The sequence below is a fragment of the Nannobrachium achirus genome, assembly GCF_963921795.1.
Source record: "Nannobrachium achirus genome assembly, chromosome: 18".
NCBI classification, from domain to species: domain Eukaryota; kingdom Metazoa; phylum Chordata; class Actinopteri; order Myctophiformes; family Myctophidae; genus Nannobrachium; species Nannobrachium achirus.
In genome coordinates, this window is record NC_137825.1 from 11534511 (window position 1) to 11551224 (window position 16714).

General features: G+C 43.9%; 1 protein-coding gene across 1 annotated transcript in view; it reads right to left on the reverse strand.

Moving 5' to 3' along the window:
• LOC308302836 (kinesin-like protein KIF19) overlaps positions 1 to 13248 on the reverse strand; it is a gene marked incomplete at both ends in the record, with an annotated part of 248323 nt that extends 235075 nt beyond the window's left edge. The window contains 2 exon segments of the mRNA XM_080747144.1: positions 5639 to 5719; positions 13210 to 13248. Coding sequence (XP_080603270.1) covers positions 5639 to 5719; positions 13210 to 13248 — 120 coding nt within the window.
• Between the last annotated feature and the right edge of the window lie 3466 nt (positions 13249 to 16714).

Consider the following 16714-nt stretch of genomic DNA (forward strand, 5'->3'; position numbering starts at 1 on the left):
AAGAGTAAATACATTGAAAATCTAGCAGAAGTTGAAAAATTTAGTAGGCCACAAAGATAACAGAAACTGAAATAATTATAGAGGGATGCAGTTGACAAACAACTAAGAGACCAGCAAGCAGGACTTTTTATATATTCTTTTAAAACCTATTATACCGGCTGTCATACCGGCTCTCCAGACAATTCTATACTAAGATTCATCGCTTCACTTCGAACCGAGGTTTGATTTTTACCTTTCAAGACAGGAACCCCTTTTAGGGTTCTTGTTGCTGAGTATATATAGCAACATAATGTTTTTGTAATTTTTGAATAAATATTCCACATTTTTTCAGAAAAACTTTGAACTTTCAACTTCGCTTGTTTATAAGGCGTTTTTAGAATCTGCCTCAGCCCTAAATGGGTTACGCCCTAATCAATTTGGTCAAAGACAGAGAGAGAAAATAACGTGACTTATTGATGCTATGCAAGTGTGTTGTAAGCTTGTAGATCTGTTTTTTTAACATTTTGCCAACAATGAAAAATTGTGGACGGCAGGTTGAAAGTGGTTATAAGTCAGCATACATCAGTCAAAATAATGGCCGGTCAAATTGATATATCGGCCAGGCACCATATACTGTACAGTCTACTCCCAGTCCCCACTGTTTCTAATGCCAGCAGCTACTGTCCATATTATAATAACACTAATATTTCACATTTGGTAGAGGCACTAATGTAATTAGTGGGCACCCGCCTCTGACGGCTGTATGTCAGGTTAATGACTTTATTGGCCGTCACAGGACCAGATACAAACATTCATATCCTGCTTTATCTAAGGTATCCTGCTCTACCCTTCAAAAGTCCAGCGTCACTCATATCCTGGCCTTTTCTTATCGTGTCATTAACAAAAATCCATTAAGAATAATAAAAATAGGACAGACACAGCCTGTCACAAATGATTACATAATCGTCTAATCGCAATTATTTGAGATCCTAATCGTGATAAATGTTGCATAATCGTCATAATCTTTTCCATGTTGAAAGATGTTCAGCAGACACAGCGGAAATAGCAGATCTACAAGCTCACAACAGTGACAACAGTGCGTCAAACATGACCAAAAGCTTAGCTTCAGTTTTCGTTAACAACTCTTCTTAACAATAAAAGCAGGTTCACTTTGCTGGCAAATAATTCTCTGACGGAGAACAATTGTGTGTTGCCTATAGCAACCACACTAATAATGTGAATTCGCGAGGCCGGGACGGTTTTACCAGGCTACACGTGGGCCTCGTGTATGTCTCAAGGGGTCCTTGAACACACTGAACCCCTAGAACTGCTCCTGATGAGCTGGTCGGTGCCTTGTAAAGCTTTCCTCCGCCGTCTGTGTGTTAATGCGTGTGGAAATGGGTGGATGTAATGCGCCATTTACCATTTAGTAAAGGGTTTCTTGCGCAGCCATTCACTATATCGTACATCAGGGTTCCCCAATTAGTTTTCCCCAAGGGCCGAATTATGTCTAGGGTACCAAGCCGAGGGCCACAACATTGCAGGGGGCGACGGTGGCGTTCCCGCTACTCCAGCGACAGTTTAGACATCCTCGTTGTCGGGTGAGAATCTTGTATGTCCAAAACCGTTTGTTTTGCATTTATCATTTTAAAAATGATTTAAACTAGTGAAAGACGGCTACCATACTGATAGCATGACACACACACACACACACTGACCCAGAAAATCACTAACGTGCTTGTTAACATGTCAACAAGCACACAACGCCTCGCACCGCAAGGCGTTGTGTGCTTGTAGATCTGCTGTTTTCACTACTTTTGTGCGACGGCCTTGTATGATGAAGCAGGGCTTTACTTTGCGAAAGAACATACACATTTGGAGATACAAGGTTTCCACCCGACAAAGACGATATACTAGTGTTGTTGCTGCTCTTATACCACCATTATTACTGGGGTTGGTGGGGGCCAGACAGTAGCCCCCCACGGGCCGCAAATGGCCCGCGGGCCGCCTATTGGGGAACCCTGCCGTACATCATACCGTCTCTGCCGGGTGGAAACCTCACATGTCCAAAAACTGTTCATTTCTTTTTTTCTTTCCTTTATGCAAAAGCCGCAGATCCACAAGCTAAGAAAAGAGTGTTTCGAGCTTGGGGATCTGTTACTTTTGTGTGACGCTGTGGTATAATCAAGTGGGACAGTGATACTCAAACTCAGGCCCCATGTCACAATTTTGACTGGCCCACCAATCAATCAATCAATCAAAAACAAAACAGCTATTGCGACCAAAGGTCGCAGTTTACTATGAGAAACGTCACAGCTTGTCCGGGCTGTGATTGGCCAGGTGTCATTTTGAGTGACAGCCTCGCGAGGCCCCTTCCCTAGGCGAGGCTTCTCCTCCCCTACTAATACAGACTGAATGCCCCTTCCCAGCACCGGCCTCAGTGGCTTAGTGGAATAGTCACAGCGCTCCCAATCCATGCATCCCGCTCATGCCACTTTTTTCTGCCGCCGCAGACAACTTCTTCTTTTACCGATAAAGTATAATTATTGACCATGACAGAGGCGCGCCGTCTCAGGCGACCTTGTCCTTGAGCCATGTTTTGATTGATTGAAGACTTTATTGGAAGTTTGCATAGAAAAAGGTAAAGTTTCACGATGGTACAGTTCACTGGTACACGGTCAACTAAAAGGAGATCCTAGAAAAAGACTACGCTTATTTGGCCTAACAAAATAATATGTTGGTTTCCGGTAGGCGACCGACCCTATTAAATACGTGCGACCCAGATGATTTTATTGGCATTTGGAGTGAAAAAATAAAAAAATAAAGTCAAAATCCGACCGAGTCGATCAAAAACGTCTTACAAAAAATATATTTGGTGCGACCACATTCGCGAAGTCAGGACCTGTCCCCGGTTCCCGAGGCTAAACTAATGTGAGTTACGTTACAACTTGTATTCCTCCAAACACACACAGACACACAAGCACACACACAATCGGGGGACAAATTGCGTTGCCACTCAGTCACTGACTGGCAGCGGTAGCCATGCTAGCAACGTTAGCAGCCCAGCCACCAGTACAGCTGAGAACTGTATAGCCACTACAGAGAGACGTGAGTTGGAGACGAAACATTTATGACAGCGTGGGATTCATCTGAAAGACTGTACGGCAACAGCGCTTGAGTGAATGCGGACTCCCGTGCGACACTGCATGTCTGCAAGTACGACTGCGTCTCTCTCTCTCGCTCGCTCGTCGAGTTGTGTTCTTTTGTCAAATCTAAGCTGGAAAATCTAACACTTCCTGTAGCCGATCTCTTCAGAATAAGATGTTGCGCTAGCAGCAATAAGACTTCCAGATTTCTTATTACAATAAGACTTCCAGACGGTGGTCGACTTCTTAATCTCTTCAGAATAAGAGTATCCTAAAAGAAATTGAAATATGATTTCATTTGCATGATTTATTAAAACTGTAAATTAAACATTAAAATTAAATTTAAAAAAATATGTTTTAAATGATTAATTAAAACTGTAAATTAAACATTAAAATTACAAAAAAAAAAAAAAAAAGAAAACTACCTACCCATCCTTTCCATGAGGAAATAAAATAAAATTCCTTGCTACCCATCATGCCCACAAAAAAATAAAAATAAAAAATAAAATAAAATAAATTCCCTACCTACTCAGCCCTAAAATTACAGCCAACCGGAACCCAAAGTTTTATTTTGCTAGGCCTTTCCATAGGAAAACATTGAAGTATATTCCATGCATACTTCTCATAAAGCCTTCAATCAATCAATCAATGGAGATTTCTGCCGGACACCGACGACAATATGAAAGCTTTCAGCGCTCTCCTGTGAACAGGGAGCACTAACATCATCGTTATCAGAAAGGTCAGAGTCTACGAGAGAGCTGCCATATCGTGACTCACACATGCACCCTCTGCGACAGGGACGAGAATGAACCGGCCGTTCGGGATGGCCAGCACCATCCCGAACGGCCGGTTCATTCTCGGCCAGTCCAGGCCGGGCCATTAGGAAAAAATTTAACTGTTTGCACAAAAGTAAAAATTAAACTGCACAAAAGTAGTGAAAACAGCAGATCTACAAGTGCTCGTAGATCGGCTGTTTTCACTAGTTTAAATCATTTTTTAAATGATAAATACAAAACAAACGGTTTTGGACATACAAGGTTTCCACCCAACAACAACGAAATAAAGGCCTAATTCATGTAATTGGCCCACTGGCTTGTCACTTGTCATGATCTGAAATGACAAATCTTTGAGTAGCAGCAGCGCTATAGAGAGAGATCTCTCTCTATAGCGCGCTATGAGGGCCTCTCCACCTATTTTTCCCGGGCTGAATCAAGGGCCCAGCATGTCCCTGCTCTGCGGAACGGTGTTGAGCGCGCGCTCAACCGGAGAAACGGAAGGTTGACCGATTCATCGAGCTGCTGCGGGCTGCCTGGCCTCGCGGTGTGAGCGGAGGTGTGCGTCACTTGTCACCCGAGTGACACCGCGGCCAGCGCTTTAATAAAAAGAAGAAGAATGTGACCCGAGGCCAGTGCGTGGATGTATTATACATGCAGAGCAGACGCTGTCACACACTGGACAGCACAGAGTAAACCATACTGATAGCATGTATACGCACGCACACACACACACACACACACACATACTGACCCAGAAAATCACTAACATGCGCACGCGCGTAAGTAAACAGGATGCTGCTAGTACTGACCAAGGTAAACAGACACAATACGACACGCAAACAACTCATTAATCAATCACACGCCGTCTGTCAGTCAGTCAATCACTCGACAGCTCACGTGTGTGTGTATGTGTGTGTGTGTGTGTGTGTGTGTGTGTGTGTGTGTGTGTGTGTGTGTGTGTGTGTGTGTGTGTGTGTGTGTTCAAACAGATTAGCAGCACAGAGACACCGTCATGCAGAGGCTGTCAAGTTGAATGGGGCATCAATCAATCCAGGGGATCCCCCAGCTAAAATGACATATGATATCCTATCATGTCATATCATATCAAATCATATCATACATATCAATTTGGGGGGTCCTTCACAGTTTGAGAACCAGTTGCCATATAGAACGGTGGTTTTCAACCAGTGGTCCCCAGCTAAATGATGGAGAGTTGGCAACCAAATGGACCCTAGAGTAGAGTATAGAGTATCTAGCAAACAGAGGGCGGTCTGTCCATACCGCATGATATCTAAATACAACTAGATTTAGCCTAGTCCCGGAAAAGACGGGCTGTGATTGGCCAGGCGACATTTTGAGTGACAGCCTCGCGAGGCCCCTCCCCTCGGCGAGGCTTCTCCTCCCCTACTAATACAGACTGAATGCCCCTTCCCAGAACCGGCCTCAGTGGCTTAGTGGAATAGTCACAGCGCTCCCAATCCATGCATCCCGCTCGCGCCACTTTTTTCTGCCGCCACAGACAACTTCTTCTTTTACCGATGAAGTATAATTATTGACCGTGACGGAAGTGCCGTCCGAGTTACATCTACTGGGGGACAGAAATAGTAAATATTGTTGTGGGGACTGCTTCCGTGTCCGACTGCGGCTCAAAAGGACTGCAAGGCTTTCAGCCAATCAAAAGCAGGCAGGGTGGCGCTTGGGAGAATCTAGTTGTATAAAAGAATCATGCGTCCATACCTGCTGGTCCACTCTGTGGGCCACCACGGTGGCAGCCTCCTCCTGCTCCGCCTCACTGATGGGTCTGATCCTCAAGGCCACCTGCATGGGACACACACACAACAGAGCTTTATTGGCATGAGAAAACATACGTTTACATTGCCAAAGCAAGTATCACAAATAAAATAAAAACAGTTGAAAATGGGGAACATATACAATATACAGTTGGAGGGGGTACAGCATTGTGTAAACAGAGCTATGTCGCATTGTGACATTTTATATATGTACAGGCCAGGGTACAAATAGCAGCATTATTTTCCTCAAAATGCATTTAAAGGTATCAGCTCTGTTTCATACTGTATGTGCAGTAAGTCTAGATGTCAATCCATGGTTTGTAGTCCTTAGGATGGTTGTGTTTCTAGCCTTCTTTTGTCGCAACAGTTCACAAATCTTCCTGCTGTGTTGTATTTCTCCCAGTAGGTATGGGAGTTTTTCATCATTGGTCGAGTTTTCAAATTCACTTCGGGTGTGTGTAATCTGTGGGAAGTATGTGTCTTTGATGTCTTGGTATAGTGGGCAGGTGGTTAGAAAGAATACCAGAAAACTCGCCCTCTTTCAAAGTCGTTTCCCAACGGGTCTGTGGCCTTAAGCTAGATGCAGATTAGACTAAAATCAAATCTGTGCTTCTGGGGGTCCCTGGAACAAAAACGTTTGCAATAGGGTTCCATCCGTGGAACAAAATAATTTGAGATGGGGGTCCACGGCCAAAAGCACATTTTGGGGGTCCTTAACCACTGATAGGCACATTCTACAAATGTCTTCTAAATCATAACAATTTTCTGAAAAAACTTATGTTGCCATCAGTGTTTCTCAAACTTTGTCATGTGAAGGACCCCCAGAATGATATGTATTTGGCTACGGACCCCCATCACAAAATATTTTGTTCCAGGGACCCCCAGAAGCAAATATTTGCAGCAAGGACCACTGGTCACAATAGGCATGGAATCATTTATCACACACAGCAAGGACCACTGGTCACTATAGGCATGGAACCATTTATCACACACAGCAAGGACCCCTGGTCACTATAGGCATGGAACCATTTATCACACAGAGAGCAAGGACCCCTGGTCACAATAGGCATGGAACCATTTATCACACACAGCAAGGACCCCTGGTCACTATAGGCATGGAACCATTTATCACACACAGCAAGGACCCCTGGTCACAATAGGCATGGAACCATTTATCACACACAGCAAGGACCACTGGTCACTATAGGCATGGAACCATTTATCACACACAGCAAGGACCCCTGGTCACTATAGGCATGGAACCATTTATCACACAGAGAGCAAGGACCCCTGGTCACTATAGGCATGGAACCATTTATCACACAGAGAGCAAGGACCCCTGGTCACTATAGGCATGGAACCATTTATCACACACAGCAAGGACCCCTGGTCACTATAGGCATGGAACCATTTATCACACACAGCAAGGACCCCTGGTCACTATAGGCATGGAACCATTTATCACACAGAGAGCAAGGACCCCTGGTCACTATAGGCATGGAACCATTTATCACACACAGCAAGGACCCCTGGTCACTATAGGCATGGAACCATTTATCACACAGAGAGCAAGGACCCCTGGTCACTATAGGCATGGAACCATTTATCACACAGAGAGCAAGGACCCCTGGTCACTATAGGCATGGAACCATTTATCACACAGAGAGCAAGGACCCCTGGTCACTATAGGCATGGAACCATTTATCACACAGAGAGCAAGGACCACTGGTCAGTGGTCACTATAGGCATGGAACCATTTATCCTAAATCAATTGAAATTCAACAATTTAAATCGGTTTGTTTAAAATAAATATCGCAATGCAAACAGCAGAGGACGCAAGACAAAAAAGGAAGAAAATACAGGATCTTTCTATTGATGAAATACTCACTACTGTATTTAAAAGAGGACAAGAGAAAAGGAGGTCACCTATATCATATGAACAACAGGATGAGCAGGACCACAGGTCACTTATGATCAGTAGCAAACGGTGTTCATTTTGACATTCCTTTTGAATAAAACTTAGTGTTTTCTCTAGTTATAATAGTCAAATAAATATCATAAGACTTTAGTCGACTAAATGTACGGTTGATTTTATTTACACAAATTTATTTTGGCCATGATGGTGTCGTAACGGCTGATTTTACACTTGCTTGCATGCTGAAAATAGCCGGTCTAATAGAAGTGCTTGTCAGTTCAAATTATGATTATGTTGGGGGGGGGGGGGGTCACAGCCTGAAAAGGTTGAGAACCCTGGATCTTTGCAGCCATCAGCTGGCTGAAGCTGAAACTGAATGTCCCCTGCTGTGGCGGGACTAACAAAGGTCTCTCCTTTCTCCCTTGTTGTGGAAACTAAATCTTTCTTCTTGTTCTTGATGCTATTTTAACAGGCGCATTGTTCCAAGTTTACAGCCGTGCCGTTGAATTCAAGGTGGCATTTATACTCAGCGTCATAAACAAAATCTGCATGATAAGTCTTTGGGTTTCCAATCCTTTTCATATAAAGCGCGCGCTCAACACCGTTCCGCAGAGCAGGGACATGCTGGGCCCTTGATTCAGCCCGGGAAAAATAGGTGGAGAGGCCCTCATAGCGCGCTATAGAGAGAGATCTCTCTCTATAGCGCTGCTGCTACTCAAAGATTTGTCATTTCAGATCATGACAAGTGACAAGCCAGTGGGCCAATTACATGAATTAGGCCTTTATTTCGTTGTTGTTGGGTGGAAACCTTGTATGTCCAAAACCGTTTGTTTTGTATTTATCATTTAAAAAATGATTTAAACTAGTGAAAACAGCCGATCTACGAGCACTTGTAGATCTGCTGTTTTCACTACTTTTGTGCATATATATGTTACAGTATGTTCAAGAAACCAGTAAAAGTTGTCAAGGAGCACTCGTTTTGACGTTCACCACACACTAATCACCACCAGATGGCGACGTCAGCCACTGCTCTGCCATTCACCAGAGTGTATATAAGAGAGTTACGTCACGCTTTGAACTCGCCGCAGACCGGAAGTGTTTACTCTTTATTTACTAGCCTAGCCTAGCCTAGCCTAGCCTAGCCTAGCCATTAGCTCCATTGTAGTCACTTGGACAGGGCGTTTAACGTGCGCTTGCCCAGGCCTTACGGCCTGGGCATAAATATAACGATTGCATTCACCACGGCCACTCGCGCCTGCGGCGCTCGGGGGCGAAGAGCAGGACCAAGGTCCGCTGGCCTTCGCGCCGCTTGGGGCTTCGTGGACCCAGGGGGGCCTCGTAACTCGTTTGGGCTTCGTGGATACAGGGGGGCTTCGGTAGCCGCTCGCAGTGTCGTGGACAATAGAGCGGCGCACCGCCTGGAGTACGTTGTTGTGGCGACCGCTTGCTCCGCCCCGTGCCGCACCACGAGTGCTCCGCGTCTCGAATGTGCTGTTTCTCTAATATACTATGACATATATATTACTTACACCAGCAGAGCATGCAAGTTCTGTTTATGTACTGTATGTCGGTGTCTGTTTAAGCCTGTACTCCGTAGCCCAATCAGGGACCAGTATTTCTGGCAACGCCATCATTAACAGCCAGTGAGGGACCAGCATTCCTGGTGATACCAGTGGTGAGCGCACCAAGTAGGCCTACTTGTGTGCAAGGCGCAAGTTGACACCTCGACAGAGTGCAGTTCTAGTTTATTCTGCATTTGAGTCACAGACCACCATTTGATGAGATTCAGCCAGTCAGACACAAGGCGTGGAATGTTTTGTAATCGTTGCATATGATGTTATCCACAATTCCATGCTGTAGTGATGTTAGTACCATTAGGAGCCTTGATCAAAATAACAATTCTTCTACAGACTTCTTCTTGCAGACATCTTGTCAATTAAGTAATGCAGATGTTTAACAATAATGTAACTCTTGCGAGTGTAAAGTAAAATGTATGGAGTAATATGGGTCAATTTGGTTTCACGCTCTCAAGAGATAAAGATCTGTAAGGGTCCATTTGGTTACCAACTCTCCATCATTTAGCTAGGGACCACCTAGAACCCCCTCAAGGACCACCGGTGGTCCCCGGACCACTGGTTGAAAGCCACTGCACTATATATAGGTCATTGACTGGAACATTGGGAGTGAAAATGAGTTACAGGTTGCATATTACACTCCGACATCCAAATACAGTGTCAGAAAAAAAAAATAGAACAAACCAGAACCAGTAAGGCGCCCTTGGGCAACCTAGGGCAACCTCGCCCTATAGAGTGAGGTCGTGCTGAAACAACAGAGACACAATATGTCCATATATGGGCTTTCTCAGATATGGGCTTAATACTGATGACATCAGGGATCTCCATATATGGGCATAAAGGGACAAGGACGGAATTAATTTGCAAGTGTGACTCGCGTCGCAACAACAGGGATCTTGGCCAGATATGGAGTGTGACATGAGGCATGACATGAGTCGTGACTGATGCACGGCCCATATATGGGCATTCTCAGATATGGGCTTAATATTGATGACATCAGGGATCTTGGCCACATATGGAGCGTGACATGAGGCGTGACACATGGACGGAGCCGACGGACGGACATGATCTGCAGGTGTTCATAATGCAACCTACGGTCACAACAATCAGATGCTACGTCATTCAGGTTGTGTGAAGAGTTGTTTGAAGTTGCTCTTTGGTTCTCAAACAAGGAGGGTGGAAAAACATCCATAATCGAGAGGAAAATGTCCAGGGCACTCTTCATGAAATTAAAGAGCTTTTAATAGCGTGGCCAGTTCATAATAGAACAGTTAGAAAATGCCACCGTGTGGCCTTCATCCAGACAAACAGGGACACTCTGACATTTAGCAGATCCCCTCGCCTAATATTTTCCTCCTTGAAAACATTCACGTGGAAATTCAATTGTGCCCTGATGAGAGTGAAAAGGCATAATGACATTGATAGCAGGGACATGATATTTAGGCCTAATAAAAGCTCTGTGTGTAAGAGAGTGAGTGAGTGAGTGAGTGAGTGAGTGAGTGAGTGAGTGAGGGACTGACTGACTGACTGACTGACTGAATGACTCCATATTTGGGCATGCCTCACAAGGAGCATATAGGGGTTGACACTAAACTCTCTGATGCACTTGCCCGTAGGACAAGTACATGTATTTTTCTACTTGCCCAAAGGTCATGCCCACTTGCCCGAAAAGTACATTGTCCATTATAAAATCATAGGTAAAATTTCAATTACGATTACATTTAACACTTGTTTTACTTTATGGGGCTGTGAGATACAAAAAGTGCAACAGTGAAAACAGCACATTATAGGTAAACACTAAACAGTGCTCTTATTTTACATTCCACAGACCAGAAGACCGAGCACACTGGCTACTTTCAGGAGTTTAGACCGATACCTTGGGTTGTGTTATTGACGGTTGCTTCCCCTCTCAAACAAGCACTTGCCCGGTCGGGCAACCCGAAAGCAAACTTCACCTGCCCCAAAGTTTTATTTACCTGCCAGGGGCTGGTGGGCAAGCCTTGGTATCATGAACGCACGCGGCATAAAAGCAGGCAGACGGGCACAACAACGGGTACTCTGACAACGAGTACAACAGGTATTCCATAAACGCAGGGACGTGCTGGGCCCCTGATTCAGCCTGGGAAAAAGAGTTGGAGAGGCCCTCATTGGCCAATTACATGAGTTATATTTCGTCGTTGTCGGGTGGAAACCTTGCATGTCCAAAACCGTTTGTTTTGTATTTATCATTTTGATGTAAACTAGTGAAAACAGCCGATCTACAAGCACACAACGCCTCACACCGCGAGGCGTTGTGTGCTTGTAGATCGGCTGTTTTCACTACTTTTGTGCAACGGCCTTGTATGATGATGCAGGGCTTTACTTTGAGAAAAAAATGTATACATTTGAAACTTGGAGATACGACAGTGACGATTTACTTTGTTGGCCGCCCAGCCCCCAAAATGGAACGAAGGCCCACATTTTATTTTAAATTTTTTCCTAATGGCCGGCCTGGACCGGCCGGGAATGAACCGGCCGTTCGGGAGTTGTCCCGCTTTTCCCAATGGCCAGCACGTCCCTGCATAAACGGGTGGGCCAACTTGTAATCGTAGGCCTGTTGCATGCCACGGTCTATCGATTATAAATATATATCTGCCGTTCTGCCATCAAGAAGAAGAGCAGCTGAGCAAGGACTTTAAAAAGAGGGCCTATTATTCCTTCAGCACCTTTATAGTGTGTGGTGTACTGGACAACAAGAGCGCAGGGAACTTTGAATTATTCAGATATGGGCCAAAGGATGTACTGTAGCATGGCTTCTGGGGACGACACATCCACGTGCTGCTTCAGAGAACGCACTATGTTGTTGCTGTCGGGCAGAAACCTCTCATCTGAGCTTGTAGATCTGCTATTTTCACTAGTCTGGATCCATACAGCTATGGCTACAAATAGAACCAAATGGACCTTTGTTTGGGCAACTTCTATTTGATTCCAAGTTGTACCCTCCCAGAGTGCCAGGCTGTAATGGTAATAGTAGTAGTTGTAATAGTAGTTTTTACATTTTAGGGGAAAATGTGACCACTCAAGTCGACCTGTAGTAGGCTAGCCTATGCACGGTAGAAAGTAACTAAGTTTGATTGATTGATTGAAGACTTTATTAGAAGTTTGCATAGAAAAAGGTAGGTTTCAAGGCGATTTTAAAGGATGCTAGGGAACCACACTCCTTTAAGGCCTTCGGTAGGGCGTTCCACATTTTTTGTGTGGAGTACATGTACTCAAGTACTGTACTGTCGGCTACGCAAGTACAATGTTGAGGTACTTTCACTTTGCTGGAGTATTTATACACTTTTCTGTACTTTTACTTATACTCCACAATAGTTCAGAGGAATATAGGTATTAAATAGAATTACTCCCCCTATGATTATTTGAAAACTTTAATTACTAGTTACTTTGTAGATTATTATCACAAAACATACAGTATTACCACTTCAGCCCTAGGCTTATATAATTGTATTTATTATTATTATATTTGTAATAAATGCTATTTTAAGGATTTTTATACATTTAAAAACTTGCGAAATGGGACATTCTACTTAATGAGTACTTTCTACTTTTGGTACTTTCCTACATTTTGATGACCACTTGTAACGTCTACTCGTATTGATACTTTTACTATAGCCTAAGTAAAATATTAATAATAAAATGAGTAGGCCTACTTTTTCCACCACTGCCTTTGCCTATCCATCCATAGCCTATACCACTGGTTCCCAAACAGTGGGTGGGGACCCATTTGTGGTTCACAGACACATTTTTATGGGTCCCTTTTGGTGTCCTACATTTTGTTTTTTTGTTTTTTTAATTCTTATTATTTCAAGATTTTTCTTAGTAATTTCATTTAAAAAATACATGAAAAATCTAAGGAATTCCATAAATTAGAAAACAAATGTTTTTATAGTTATATTTATTTATATAGTTTGTTGTGAACCAGTGTCCTGCTAGTACACTACACACAGTCGTATAGGATTCTTTAACAAGCTGTTTCAAACAACTCACAGTCAGCTGGTGGTCCTTGGACTCCCCGGTGTCCTTCATGGTCCCTCTGCGGGAGACGGGGGCCCTCGGCCGGGATGCAGCGGCGACGAGGCGACGGTCAGCAGCAGCAGCAGCAGCGACACGTTACCACCTGCTGCTGCTGCTGCATGGGGCTCTGGTGGTGATGGCGTACAGTGCAATACTCCACTGGTTCCAGCTCAAAAACACGGGATAATTACACCGAAAACACTCCTGTAAATTGACTGATATTTGGTATCAGTCGCGCTGCTGTAAACAGCAGCATGTACAGGCTATAATATGTCTTGTAACTAATTAGGGTCCTGCTTAACCTTCCCAATCAGACTCACCTCACCGCTACTCACCAGTTAAGAGTGGGGTGGCTCAGAGTAGATGACAGAGTACAGCAACTTGCAATGGGCCTGGTGTACAAGATACACTACACCACTATGATACCCAAGTACCTGTCAAAATACTTTAAAAACGTTAAGGATGTCCATAATTACAACACCAGAGGCAGTGCCACAGATCACGTTCAACCCAGAGTCAACTCAAAGAAAGGGTCGAACTCGTTCTTCTGCTACACCACAAAAATGTGGAATGCCTTACCGAAGGCCATAAAGGAGTGTGGATCACTAGCATCCTTTAAAATTGCCCTAAAAAACCACTTACAGGCAGCAGCCGTTCACAACTGGTAAAAACCTAGCCCAACCCTACCCTCCCTGCCCCTTCCTTGTATATACTGTACATACTGATTGTTTAGACTTACTGTTACCTGCCCCTTCCTTGTATATATTGTATATACTGTATTTACTGATTGTATAGACCTACTGTTTTCTTTTTTTCTTTACATATCTACTGCATAGTACTGTGTTCTATTTGTCTGTCATTCAATGTTATATGAGATACTTTAATGGTTTCCTGTTGAAATAAGCTTAGTCTTTTCATGGATCTCCTTTTAGTAGACCTTGTACCAGTGAACTGTACCGTCATGAATCTGTACATTTTCCTATGCAAACTTCTAATAAAGCCTTCAATCAATCAATCAATCAATTGTACCGCCCGCACTAAAGTAAAGTCACAGCATTAGTATTATTATTAATCGCCTTCTCTCTCCCCAAAAAGCCGTCCAGAAAACGCGTCCAAAAATGAGTGGTTTCCTGTTTGTTTTTCAACGGGTCCTCCTACTGTACTTGTAACTACAACAACAGCTACTACTATTACTATTTCTACTACTACTAATACTACAGCAATAACAGCAATAACAACAGCAAGAAAACAGCAACAATAAGGATGGCAGGCAGGCAGCAGGTGTCGTCACTCGTCAGTCCACCTGCTGCTACTGTATGTATGAGCTGCGTCCCCCCTCTTCACTCCTATCCTAGCTGTGTTTGTGTGCTCAGCTCTGTGTGTGTGTGTGTGTGTGTGTGTGTGTGTGTGTGTGTGTGTGTGTGTGTGTGAGAGAGAGTGTGTGAGAGAGTGTGCGCGTGTGTGTGCGTTGTCCCTGGAGATGTACTGTGGCGCAGAGCCTTGCTGTACACACAGCAACACACACGCGCGACACAGCCTTTTTGTTTCTCTTTTGAGTTGTTTCCTTTCTTTTGAAGCGCCATGATGACACCTACTGGGGTAAAGCTGTACTGCACACTATGTTAACAGGCCTACTGTATATATTTTGCATAATATGTTCTTTCGACGTCTTGTAGCCTAGCTAGTGTTTTAATGGCTGAAGTGTTCTGTTTATTTACATTTAGCTTGTATTTATTTGTATTTTTTTTAATGCAGGTGCATTTATTATTATTATTAATAATATTTAGTATGAAAACCTGCAGATCATGTTTTGAGCTTGTAGATCTGCTACTTTAGAATTTGAATCCTGAAAAGTAACAGTTTTGGACATAATGAGGTTTCCACCTGACAGAGACAATAATGTAAACCTGGCCTATATAGAGCGTCGCAGCGGAAGTGGATTCCTGGGGTCACTTAATATTCCCCATTCATTTTCGCCATAGACTTTTACAAATATATTTATAACAATTATGTTAAGCCTCGAACCAAGCCATCCAGGATGGAGGTGAATCATGATCATATAACCTTTGATCCTATGTGAAAACATATTTTAATATTACATTATTTGATATACATTTAATAACTACCCTTTGTTTAGCGATTTTCAAAATGTTCTTTTCATAGAAAAAAAGGTTATATGGTCATGATTCACCTCCATCCTGGATGGCTTGGTTCGAGGCTTAACATAATTGTTATAAATATTTTTGTAAAAGTCTATGGCGAAAATGAATGGGGAATATTAAGTGACCCCAGGAATCCACTTCCGCTGCGATGCTCTTTAAGAAGCAGCCTGTGGAGGGGGGCACCGTGGTGCAGTTGGTTATCACTGTCATCCTACTGTAACGGAGGTGATCCGAACCTCCCCACCCGGCTTCGAACCCGGGTCTCCCACGTGAAAGTCCAATATCTTATCCATCACTCCAAAGGGACATCCCTATGGAGGGACATCCCTATGGAACAAGAGCAGATACTAGACTTTTGAGGCTTCAGGCTGGGGCTGCGACTCTCTCCGCCACACTCACCCCCCTTTGACCTCCTCCTACGGGGAAGCCCGGATCCGGGTCACAGCACCAATGTAACGGTGGCGATCCGAACCTCCCCACCCGGCTTCGAACCCGGGTCTCCTGCGTGAAAGTCCAATATTAACCATCACTCCAAAGGGATATCCCTATGGAACAAGGGCAGATACTAGACTTTTGAGGCTTCAGGCTGGGGCTGCGACTCTCTCCGCCACACTACAGCAAGAAGGTACTGGGTTCGATTCCTGCTGGGGACGCTGTGGGCGTGTTCTGATGTAGAAATCCTACTTAATTTATAGACTCCATAGTGGAATTGAAACTCTCAAAAGATCAGCAAAACCTTGACTCAAGAAACGATGTTAAAAGATAATAGAAAATATGTATTTACAGCGCTGTAACAGTCACACACATGTACATACGTCCTACACCAAGACACAGACAAGACAGACTGACTTGCTCTACCCTGATTCTCAGTTCATAATTGGCTAAGCAAAAACAATAACACATTGTTAAAAAGCCAAGAACTCCTCACACGGCTTATCTTCCTTCACACGGCCATAAAACAAAGGGGCCACTGACTTGCTGCCAGCTGTGACCTTCCATCCTCTACTCCCTACCTTCTGACCTAATCTACAAATGGTTCTCAGGACTCACACTAGCAAATGTATTCACTACTAAGCAATATACCATAATATAATAATATAATTGCACCACATCAGTTCTCTCCTGCGTCATCAGTGCCCGCATCCTAGGTGGGGTTGTCAAAAGGGCCTTTCTATGTGAAGTTTGCATGTCCTCCCCATGATTACATGCAGTAATGGTCCCTATAATGCCTCCCCCTGGCCAGCTGGGGCAACTGATGGAGGGGAAAGGAACTGGTTGGTATAATGTGTTCCTTTTCCTTCCACGCGCTACGTCCA